Source organism: Onychomys torridus, chromosome 11 (assembly GCF_903995425.1).
Source record: "Onychomys torridus chromosome 11, mOncTor1.1, whole genome shotgun sequence".
Classification (NCBI taxonomy): Eukaryota; Metazoa; Chordata; class Mammalia; order Rodentia; family Cricetidae; genus Onychomys; species Onychomys torridus.
The window spans coordinates 57,314,166-57,326,465 of record NC_050453.1 but is presented as its reverse complement, the minus strand read 5'-3'; the positions used below and the strand labels follow the sequence as shown (position 1 = coordinate 57,326,465).

At 48.7% G+C, this 12,300-nt stretch overlaps 1 protein-coding gene across 1 annotated transcript in view; it reads right to left on the bottom strand.

Annotated features, from left to right (window-relative positions):
• Positions 1-53: 53 nt before the first annotated feature.
• The window catches only part of LOC118592885 (maestro heat-like repeat-containing protein family member 7), a 33,420-nt gene continuing 21,173 nt past the window's right edge, over positions 54-12,300 (bottom strand). The window contains exons 12-22 of the mRNA XM_036201973.1: positions 8,635-8,779; positions 8,020-8,192; positions 7,456-7,593; positions 7,239-7,353; positions 5,276-5,416; positions 4,548-4,724; positions 4,011-4,169; positions 2,864-2,965; positions 1,699-1,801; positions 940-999; positions 54-205 (exon numbers count right to left, since the gene is read on the bottom strand). Coding sequence (XP_036057866.1) covers positions 54-205; positions 940-999; positions 1,699-1,801; positions 2,864-2,965; positions 4,011-4,169; positions 4,548-4,724; positions 5,276-5,416; positions 7,239-7,353; positions 7,456-7,593; positions 8,020-8,192; positions 8,635-8,779 — 1,465 coding nt within the window. The remainder of the gene's footprint in view (positions 206-939; positions 1,000-1,698; positions 1,802-2,863; positions 2,966-4,010; positions 4,170-4,547; positions 4,725-5,275; positions 5,417-7,238; positions 7,354-7,455; positions 7,594-8,019; positions 8,193-8,634; positions 8,780-12,300) is intronic.

The window sequence follows — 12,300 nt, the reverse complement described above, 5'->3', positions numbered from 1 at the left end:
TGCCGCAAGTGGTGTCGGGGGCAAGCCTTCATCTTGGACCCTTGCATGCCGACTCAGCCGTCTCTCCTTCGGAACTTCCTCATGCAGAGGCAGGAGGAAGGAGTCTTAGCCGGGGTCACTGTCTCCTTGACTTCTAGGATGTAGAAAGTCTGTACAGTGAGGCAGCTGACTATGGGGTCAGGGTCTCTCTGCATGTACCTGAAGGCTGTAACAGATAACACAGGAGATGGTACAATGAACAGAAGGAAGGGGCCAGGTTGGGCAGCAGGACTCCGTCACTGATTGGAGGAAGAAGGAGAACTGGCAACTTTTACAATAGAAGCAAAGATTTTCTTCTACAAGTCCACACTGTTCATTACAATCAAGACCCCCAAATTGCTCCTGGCTCCTCAGGGAGACACAAGACAGGCTGCTCTTTTGGTCTTCCTACCTGCCCCTCCCTAGCTCTACCCTCCTCCTCCCATCTATGGGAAGTCCTCTGACCCTCCCACCAGGAGAACTGCAGCCCAGAACAGAGCCACACCTGGGGGGTCACTGTGTCAAGAATGCAGCATGGAAGGACAGGAGAGAGAAAGGCGCACTGTGCAGGGCACATGTCTCAGGGACAGTGAGGACACAAAGGTGCCCACACTATCACACAAGCAGAGATAAAGCTCCTGAGGGGAGGGGCTGGGGACACTATGGTACTCCAGGGAAGAAGGTAGCTCTTTCCTGGGGAGAGTTGAAGGGACTGGCCTGGCAGACAAGCAGCCTCAACAGCAGTGAGGGTGAATGGGTGTGGGGAGCGGAGGAGCTCTGACAAGTACCCCAGCCCCTGGCGACTTTTGTCCTCCTAGATGATGATCTTTAGGAACCCTCCTGCCTTCATTTCCAAGCCACCCCCCTGATGCCAATACCCGTAAAAAGATGCAAACAGTAGGTGGTGGGGTGGCCACTCACCTATGTATTCATCCTCGATTTCCTCTTTCTCAGCCCTGTTGAGGACCCGGATGACCTGACCTACAGGGGCACACAAGCACTCAGTGGCCTCACAAGGGTTCAGTGGGCTCTAACTCTAAGTTCCCCGGTAAAACACATCATCCTGTCTCTTTGTCTATCTTTCCCACCCTTGGTGACCAGCTTAGAGCTGGACTTGCTCCGTGAAGCCAAACTGCTTCTCCAATTCTGCAAAGGACTCTAAGAAACCTGGACAGGTGGAAATGCAGATAAACTCTGCTGCAAAGATGCTTGTCCGTGGGGTGAGAGGAGGTAGTGTCTACCTAGCTAGGGACCACATACAGGCCTGATGCTCCACCCTTTGGGGGCTAGGCTGCCTTGGTTTCTTAGGAGTTGGCCATTCTACTATAGACAGATCATCCTTACCCCACTGGGGACTCCCTATGGTAGAAGGGAGCAGATAGGGGTCCTTACCAGGGACTATAATTACCATGAGTCCTTTAATTAAGAGCCTCACATGCCCAGGCCTCAATCTGAAGAACCCAACTTCAAGGAGACGATGGCTCCAAGAAGATAGAGGGTGGCCGGGCGGCGCACGCGTTTAATCCCAGCACTCGGGAGGCAGAGGCAGGCTGATCTCTGTGAGTTCGAGGCCAGCCTGGTCTACAGAGCAAGATCCAGGACAGGAACTAAAGCTACACAGAGAAACCCTGTCTGGAAAAAAAAAAAAAAAGAGAGAGAGAAGATAGAGGGTTAACATACCTGTAAACCACACAGCCACCTGGCGGATGGGGCCCTGCGGACTCTTGAAGAGAGCCACACTCTGCTTCAAAAACCAGATCGCCCTGCTCCTTTCCTGTTGTAACTGGAAGAAGCAGCGTTAGAAGCACAACTATAGGGGCACACTGTCCAGGGTCTTGCCTCTCAGACAGCCTAAATAGGAGGGTCAATGGAAACTGTCCCAACTGGAAAAAACACAAAACAATAACAATAACAACAACAACAACAAAATAACCTTCAGAACCTCCTGGAAATGCACCTCTTATATCCCAGCTTCTGGAACCTCACCTCTTCCACGAAGCCTTCCCAGACTGGCCAAGCCACGGGAATGACAATGTATACAAAGCCCTTGACCTAGAGGGAGTCTTCCATTCTACAGGTGTCTGGGCTTACTGCTCCCCCACAGTCTCAGGCATTTGAATATTGGGTCCGCAATGGAAGGCACTGTTGGGAGGAGGTCCAGGAGGTGTGGCCTTGTTGGAAGTGTGTCATTGGAGGTGGTCTTTGAGAGTTTAAAGACTTGCACCCATTTTGACTCCTCCTCTCTCTCTCTCTCTCTCTCTCTCTCTCTCTCTCTCTCTCTCTCTCTCTGCTTATCGTTCAAGATGTGAGCCCTGGGATCCCTGCTCCTCCTCCCATCCTCCCATCCCTTCTCCTCACCGTCACAGACTCTAACTCTCTGGAACCGAAAGCCCAAATAAACTCCTCATGGTGTTTAATCCCAGCGGAAGAAAAGGAACTAACACGCCGCTCAGCATTGCCCTCCTCCATCCCCTCCACCCATGAAGATAGACGGCCAGGAAGCCTTTCTTCAAGCCAGAGCTGGGCCGAGTGCCCTGCCTTTGCATTAGAAAGCACAGTCCGCTTCCTTACCCTTCCCTCAAAGACTCCTAAATTACCGATTCAGGTGCCTAGCTCTCCAGGGTAGACCAGAAGCCTTGAGAAGGCAGGAATCACCACTAGGCAGGTGGCCAGCAGAAGGAAGACAGACTGTTGAATGAGCTACATATATGTACTGTTGCTGAAAACCCCGCTGTGGGGAGGAAACTGAGATGGCTTGTGGGGGTTTTTTGGGGGGAGTTGGGGGGGGGGGGGGCTGACTCCCTTGCACAGGGAAGGATGATGAGTCAGTCAGCTGCTGGCTTACCAGGGCGCCGAGGATGGCGAATACATCTTTCTTGGCAAAGACCACTTTGAGTTTGAACCAGCCCATGATGGTAGCTAATTTGTAGAGGGTGCGCCTACAGACCTGAGGAGATAGGAGGCTCATCAAGAGGGATCATGGGAATGAGGTTGGACAAGATACAGAAGGGTCCAGGAGGGAGAGAGGCGGCAGCCCATTTGGCCTTGGTAGATTGAACCTGCAGGGATCCAGGCTTGGGAGAAATGTAGAGCCTGCCCAAACATCTGGCTCTATTGATGCCCTCTTTTTCCCATGAAGAGGTGGGGGTGGCAGCTCTAATGCTTTTTCCAGTTGCTGTGGTAGTAACGCTGAGTCCCCCACAGTGTGACTCTCTACAGCACAGCCTTCAGCATCATGGCCTTCCAACCCCAAAGCAGTCTCTCTGAAAACAAATGTCGGGCTTTTGCTACATAGCCCAGGCTAGCTTCAAACTGGCATGTTGGACTCTCGAGTACTGAGTTCACAGAAGCATACCACCTCACCCAAGTTCCTCAGTCTTGGTACCCCCACCTGGGTACTTCCTGCTCTACTACATCAAGGTTGGCTTGGTCACATCACTGAGTTCATCCAGGGACCCACCCTTTCTGTCATGTGCTCAGCAGCATCCTTGGATGTATCTAAGATGTCTCCTGTTACAAGTCAACAGTTTCCAAGTGTCTAGCTGCAGTACTTGCTTCAGGCTTACAGGCTCAGAGCTTGGCCAGGCCTCTCTGCTGTGTCCAGCATACAACCCACAACTGGAACTCTTCCATCCTAGGAGTCCCATCTCCCCTTGTTGGTAAGATAAGGGCAGAAAACAGTCTGGAGAAGTCCACAAGGGCCAAGGCAAGGCAGCAGAGAGAGGAGCTGGTACCACCACGAGACTTTCTGCATCAGAGTTTGCATGCCCACCAACTTCTACTGGAGTTGGTAGCTAGCTGGGCCAACCTGGAGCTGGAGGAGAGTCAGCCCAACAGCCAGTCACCTCTACTCATGAACCTCTCTAACGTCCAAAGTCTAGTGGGCCCCCTCAGTGTTACAGTCCTGCCACAGCCCTGTCCAAGGGCTTACCATGCTCTGCATCAACTCCCAGTGATAACCGAATGCCAGGCTCCAGGGTCCGGCTTCTCACCTCCACCACGTCGGTGTTTACATCCTTCAGGTGTAACACAAGGAGGATTATGAGGTTGAGAATCTGGTGCTTCAAGGGAAAGGCAAGGGTCATCCTCGAGACCTTGGTTAGGATGTTTCCGTAGATCTCAAAGACTATCAGGCGCAGCTGCTCTGACTCCTGGGAAAGAAGATACACACACACACACACACACACACACACACACACACACACACACACACACTCAGGAAGACACTCTGCACTTGCGCTGGTCACCCAAGCCAGAAGGACTCTGAGCTCTGCTCCCACCAACCATGTTCCTGTGCACATCCCCCATCGACTTTGTTCAGAACACAGCTCTCCTGAACTGTTCTCGAATGCCCTCCCCTTGACCATCGCAACACAATAGTGCAGATGCAGTAGGTCTCTTAAGAACTTTAGGGAGTCAAGGAAATTGGGGTCAAGGAAAGGGCTTTTGAGGACAGCTCTACCCTTCTCCACTGTATCACAGCTACCTAGGGTAAGAGAGCAACCTCTCTACCCCTTGTGGGGCTTTACCTCCTCAAAGAAGTGTGCCAACGTGAAGGTCAGCTCGATGATGAAGGAGGAGGAGTGATACCAGGTGAGGTCCTTGAGGATGCGCTGCAGCATCAGGAAGGTCTCCATCACCACCTCACTGCTGGATGAGTAGCAGCAGCTCAGCACGTAGGGCTGCAGGATGTGGAAGTGTCTCATCTACAGAGCGACAGCCACTCAAAACCAGAGCCAGGAAACAGTCCCCACCCCCAGCGCTCCCCATCAATACCACCCCTCACATAGACCCCTGGGCACAAGCTCCCAGGATCTGCACTCTGGAAGTAGGGATGGCCCCAACATTGGATGGTGGTCAAACTGGGTTATCAAAAGGGTACCTGGCCAGGAACCTTCTGCCCTCCAGGGGCCAAGGTGAGAAGACCTATATGGTCTGTCTCCAGCACCATAAATCCCCCTCCTCCTTATTTCCCTCACTCCTGATGATCCTCATCTCCAGAGACCTGGATGGTACATCTGGGATCAGGAGGTTGGCTGGGATACAGGATGACTTCCTTCAGGACCTTTCCTGGACAGGAGGAAGCCTGAAAGGCTCAAGGCCACCTGGATTCTGTACTTGGACAACTGGCCTCAAGGGGACCCCTACTCTAATTCCAAGAGTGTGTCACACCCCTTTCTGTAATGGGACACATTTGCTCTCCGGATCCACCTATTCCTTCTCCGGGTGACATGTCCTCGGCCCCACCCATTTGCACCGTGTTTTTGTGCTTTGTGAAGGTTTCTGAGATCTGCAGGAACAGATGCTCTGTGGCCGGCTCCTCACACTTGAACCAGTCTGCCAGGACCTTGGTGGAGTCCGCGTCCACAGCGCCTGCCACATCTGGACAGTGGAGCAGCTGGCAAGAGGAAACCAAGAACAACAGAAAGGTAGGCAAGGGAACAGCTGGATCTAGATTCCATCTTGTTAGTAAAATAACGTTCTCAGAGCCTTGGTCGTAGCTTGAAGGACAAGTTCACACCCTATCACCCATCCATGGCGCAAGTCTTCCCAGGCATCTTTGAGATGGGATGTTGGGAGACAGCAATGAGAAACTTGTTCAGCCATCACAGATCCTAGGGCTGGGAGCCTTTAAAGACATGATCATGGGGTGGGGGGAGCGGGAGGAGGATGGGGGGGGCTGTGGTTGCTATGTAAAATTACTTTAAAAAATTTAAAAAGGCGGCGCGTGGTGGCACGCGCCTTTAATCCCAGCTCTTGGGAGGCAGAGCCAGGCGATCTCCATGAGTTTGAGACCAGCCTGGTCTACAGAGTGAGCTCTAGGATAGGCACCAAAACGCTACACAGAGAAACCCTGTCTCAAAAAAACAAAACAAAACAAAACAACCAAAAAAAAAAAAGACATGACCATGAACTGCCTGGAGAATATTTCAAGGAAAGAAAGAGCAACACGCCACAGGTCGAAAGCAGCTATGAAGCATCATGAAGGGGAGTTTACAAAGGAGGCAGAACTTGACTGAACTAGACTTGAAGATAAAGAGAACTTCATGAATCCTAAGTCTTTAGATTAGAAGTCAAACAATTCACTAGGATAATGGGCAAAAAAAGATGGAAAGGATTCACATGAGTGAAATGTCACAGTAAAACTCATTTCCTGTATACTGACTACAAAGTTAACTTAAAAACAAAAAATGCAATGAAAAGAACAGAGAATATCAGAGAATAAGTTAACCTTACACACACACACACACACACTCACATACACACACACTCACACACATACACACTCACACACACTCATACACACTCACATACACACATATACACACTCACATACACACTCACACTCACATACACACACTCACACACTCACATACACACACACTCACACACATACACACTCACACACATACTCACACACACTCACACTCACATACACACACTCACACACATACACACTCACACACACTCATACACACTCACATACACACATATACACACTCACATACACACTCACACTCACATACACACACTCACACACATACACACACATACACACACATACATACATACTCACACACACATACTCACACACATACACACTCACATACACACACACTCACACACACATACTCACATACACACATACACATACACTCACACACACACTCATACACATATACACACACACTTATACACACATACACACTCACACACATACACACTCACATACATACACACTCACACATACATACACACACACTCATACACACATACACACTCACACACACACTCACACACTCTCTTTCACACACACATCTTCATACAAGCAAAGGCATGAAAGTAGTTCTCTTTAGGCACTGTACAAATTAACGGTTTTATAGAATTATATATATATATTGATTTTCTATACGTTTCCCTATCCGATGACTGAATTATGGAGTGACTCAGGGTGGCTAGTCAAAGCTGAAGTAACTGCAGGACAGAAAACCAGTGTTCCACAAGGTCAGAGCGGAGTCAAAGCCTTGAGATTGGAGGATAAAGGTCTATGACTCATCGAAGCCTAACGAGGAATTCTTACCCATGTTCCCCAGCCCATTCCGTGGGCAGGGGTAAACCAGGCCACTTCTCTTCCCCAGGAGCCTTCTAGAGGAGTCCCTTGGCTACACTGGCTTCCCAGGAAGCTGTCCCCACTGCCCTCTGGCCCCCTCTCTACTCACCTCCGTCAGGAACACCAGGGCTGTGAAGTGATTGACACAAGCTGGGTCCTCCAGGGTCCTGATGAGGAAGCGGAAGACAGGGCGGTTGTGCCAACAGTTCTTGATGACCAGGGACCTGCGATAACAGAAAGGTGCTCAGAATAAGATCCTATTCTGAGCCACGGGAGAGGACCAAAGGCATAGAAGGTCCTCTACCTAGGGACTGGAGGCAGCTTACCTGGCCAGCATAGTGACTCCGTAATAGTGCCTTTCAGGATTGACAAGTAGTTCCCAGCCCCTCAGTGTCTGAATATAAGACATGTGATCTAAGTACCCTGAGCTTCGCAGTAAGGTCTTCAAGGCCTTTATAGAAGAACTAAAGACAGAGCCAGAGGCAGGGAGTCAATTCCAGCCACGCCCTTGACCTCCTACCCCCACGTGGGAGTCCCACCCATGCTATGAATTATGAACCTGGCCAGGGAATGTCTACAGACCAAGCACATTTCACAACTGAAGCAGACAAGGGCTGTGGGTGGGGGGTGTCTCCCAGGTGGCACGGGAAGCCTGCAGAGGCTGGGGAAATGGAATCTAGGTCTGTGGTCCAGCAGTCTTGTTTTGACTTTATTCTAGTACAGAAACTGCATCCACCTGGGCGACCACCTTAAAGAGTCTTTTCAAGAACGTCTAGGAAGGTTTCTTGAGTCTAGGTGTGGAGGATATGAAAGGACCAAGTTATCGAGGGTGCCAAGCTGCTGGTATGCAGATCATAGTTCCTAGCACACTGGCCCAGGGCCCAAGGTACCTCACAAGTTCCGCACATTCGGTTTCGTGCAGCTTGTCCTGGCCCACAGTGCTCCTGTTAGTCACCAGGAAAGAGATTTGGAAAAGTAGGGCCACGAACAGGGAGGCGAAGACAGTTTGCACCTCCGACCGCTGGCTGGGTACCAGCAGCAGCTCATGGATGGCCCTGGTGATCTGGAGTGAGGAGAGCAGGATGTCATAATCTGTATTGACACCCACCGTTCCTTATCACCCAGTTAGCCCTGCCGGGTCAGTCCCTGATGTTGCCGGCGAGTGAAGACGGAACGTAATTACGCCAGGCTGTTCCTAGAATGCCTTGATGTGCTTTTGTAACTGTGGCTCCTGTTTTAGCCTCTCAGCATCCTTGAGCATTCGGGCAGGCCTGGGGTGGGGGGCTGTCTCGCCTGAATGCACCCCCATACTCAAAACTAGAATCTGGTTCTTCTGTTTTAGGTAAGTCAGTTGGCTGGCAGCCCTCCTTCTAACCCAACCTGGAGACTCTGCTATCAGAATGCCCAACTAAATTTGCTCCCCTCCATGGTACTGGTCCTAGCCCAGCAGAAACCCCAGTGTGGTTCCTTCCCAGCTCCCAGCCCCTCCACCTGCCCCTCCATACAATCGGTGTTGAGAGCTCTGTTTCATGGCCGGTGCCCTGGTCCCTGGGTGTCTGGAGTGAAATCAGCTTTTGCAGTAGATACTCCATGATTACTTGGTAGCTTTTTGGAAAGGAAGCCAGGATTTCCCAGGATCTGTGTGTCCCTCTGTAGAGACAGAAACCACCAACAGTTCTAGGCAGCCCCTTTTTAGCTGTTCTCCAGTGCTTTCCGGAAGGGCTCTCAGCTCCTTGGCCAGGCCTAGCTCCCTGCTTTCATCCCATCCTGGCACTTCTCTCTTCATCAGTTTCGCTATTTCCTCGCCTCCAGACTTCCTTGTTCTGTGTTTCATTGCATAGAGACAGATAGGAAAGTGTTCACTTAGCCCACGGGCCTGAAAACATCTAACCGAAGCTTGTGGGGTGTCCTTGAGAGCATCAGGTCAAGTCCTCACCACGTGGCCTTATCTAAGTTCTCCTTACTGTCACTAACACTGCATCTGGGGCTGGGGATGCAGCTCAGTTGGTTTCACCTTTGCCTAGTACACGTGATCGTTCAGTCCTGATCACTACTAATTCGGTGTGATTGTTCATGTACCCATAATACCAGCACTTGGGAAGCGGAGGCAGGAAGATCAGAAGTTCATAGTCATCTTTAACCAAATAGGTGGTTTGAGGCCAAGACCCCCACCATCACCAAAGAAGAAAGAGGAGAAGGAGAAGGAGAAAGAAGAAGAAAGGGGGGAAGGAAAGGAGGGAGGGAGGGAGGGAGGGAATGGAGGGAGGGAGGGAGGGAAAGGAAGGAAGGAAGGGAGGGAGGAAGAGAGGGAGGGAGGGAGGGAGGGAGGGAAGGAAGGAAGGAAGGAAGGAAGGAAGGAAGGAAGGAAGGAAGGACCAGAAAAGAGCAACAAGTAAATGAAAGAAAGACAATAAGAGGTAAAGAAAGACTTTCGGGATGGTGGGATGGTTCAGCCGGTAAAGGTGCTTGCCCCCAAACCTGACAAGCTGATTTCTCTCCCCAGGACCCACAATGTGAAAGGAGAAAAACAACCCTGAAATCCTGCAAGTTGTCCTCTGGACTACACACACACACACACACACACACACACACACACACACACACACACCACATATATACATACACCACACACATGCACACCACACATACACTCACATATACACTTACATACACCATACACACTACACAGCACACACATGCACATATACACTCAGTCCCACACACATACACACACCAAAAAAACCAAATAATAATATTTTTCAAAAAGAGGAGAAGTCCACTGCTGGCAACATGGCACAAGATGTGCTCTAGGGACAAAGGCAAAGTGACGAATAGCCATTCACCGAGGATGGCAGTTAGACTGACCGCTACTTCCTACGGCCACCAGTGGATAGCGGGAGACGAGAGGCCAGGCCTTCCAAGGTTGGACAGCAAGAAACTGTCAGCCCTACAGGTTTCACAGAAAGTCTCTTGTCTTTAAGGAAGACTTCCTGAATGAACACATGGGTGGGTGATGGACAGATTCTTACTAGAAGATACCTAAAGGACAGACTTTGAGGGAGAAGAAACCTGTTTCACAAGGAAAGCATGGGGTACAGAGAAAAGAAGGCACCTCCCCCCAAAACCCAATAAATCTAAACAGTGTCAGCATAAGCGTGTTGCAAGGGCACCAGAGTAACAGCAAACCCTGATGACAAATGGCTGTGAGCAAAAGAGCGGGTAAAGTGTGGGACAATCGCATAATGGAATTTCACAAACAACCTAAGTGGCCAGGTATCCAGCTCCAACAAACTGCATGAAATCTAGCAACACAATATCAAGAATTTAACAGATTAAATAAATATAAATACATTTACATGTAGAGGATTTACTAACACATTTTAACCAATCTTATATAATAATTTTGCGTGTAGTAGAAAACACATTTTATTTTAAATATTCATCCAACATACAACAAAATCGATCCCACCATATCTTAGTAGTCTATACACATTGAAAACCTAAATCTAAAAAGGAGATTTTAAGATCATGTTCCCTAATTGTTATTTAAAAAGAAGTAGTTGATGAAAATATCTAACACTTGGAGACTAAATTGTTAAAGATATGTACTGGTATGTCATTGGATATTTGGTAAAATTTAAAGCTGATTCTTGTTTGGGTTTTTTTTTATAATTAGCATTATAAAGTAGAAACTTCTTTACCATGATAAGAACATTTATTAGAAATTAATAATAAGCAATTTTGTCCACCACGAATGAGCAGGCCCACATTAGCCTCACTCTCCCACTGGTTAGAACTACAAACACTTGAAAACACTTTGTCACCCCTTTCTCAGGGACTAACAGATACACAGATAGAGATCAGTGAGGAAACAGAATAATACTATCAAGTATCTCAATCTAATTTACAAAACCTGAACTGGATTAGACCCTGAAAGATTAATAAAAACAGGCTGATTAGAAACTGAAGCCAAAATTCCGAAAACTAATCCATTGAGTAAGCAGTCCAGATTTTGTTTTTTCTCTTTTATCTCCCAACTTTGACCTACACATGACCCTAGAGCAAAACTGTGTGCCAGACACAGGCAACAGAACCTGTGGGTGAAATCCTGTCTCCCCGGAGCAGTGGGAAAAACGGGACCCTGTGTGTCAGACAGCGTGAGTAGATCCTTCTTCTTTGTTCACTCCACACCCTGTCTGGTGACTCCGGCAGAGCTGCAGAGGGGAGCTGTCCAGCCAGAACACAAAAATATGTAACTTGGGGGTCGGGTGAGGAAGACATCTCTGCTGTTGTTGAGAGCTTGTCTTACTATTTTAGCTTGTGTCTGTGGTGCTGGGATCAACTGCCAGGGCCTTGTACAAACCTTGTAAGGCCACCACTGGACCACAGCCTGGTACCTCCTTGTGGTTGTTTTCTGGCTCTTTTTTGTCCACTTTATTACCCTGATAACTGTGCTATGTATCAATACAGACAGCGTAAAGGACCTTTGAAGGGATCCTTCAGAGGCAGGAAGCGAAGGATTCCCCCAGCTCTGTGTGCGAGCCAACACAAACCCCACCATCTCCCTAAGTGGCTCAGGTCGAGAATAGGGCCCAGAGAATCCCCAGACAGAGGAAGCTATGTGGGAAAGAGACAGAACTGTCAGCCCAGAATTCTGTGTTCAGTGAAAATCATCTCTTAAGATGGAGGTAAATTATGAAACAGTCTCACATGAGAGAAAACTAAGGGAAGTTGTTACCCAAAGATGATGCAGGCAAGTGAAATTTTAATAAACAATTTTTAGCAGAGGAGAAATGTTCTTATAGAGAAGTAGGGACTTCAATAATAAAAAACAACAGAAACTGCAAATATTTGAGTAACTGTAATGGGTTGCTTAGTTTAACCACTTTCTCCACTTAGTTTAAAAATACAGATGACTAATGAAAAGGAAGCCTATAACTTTGGCAGTTTTTCAATACATGTGAATGTGAGGTGAACGACAGCTATCATGTGGAGCAAGGACAGCAAAGGGAGCTGCCGGATCTTCCTTCCCTAAAGGTACGGGCATTAGCTATTAGTGGACTGCAGTGTGGCCATATCAATTCTTCCTTGCCTAGTAAATTAAAGGTAAAATCTGATCCAATGATTGCTTAGGTAAAGGAGAATAGAATACATGAAAAGAATTCAAATAA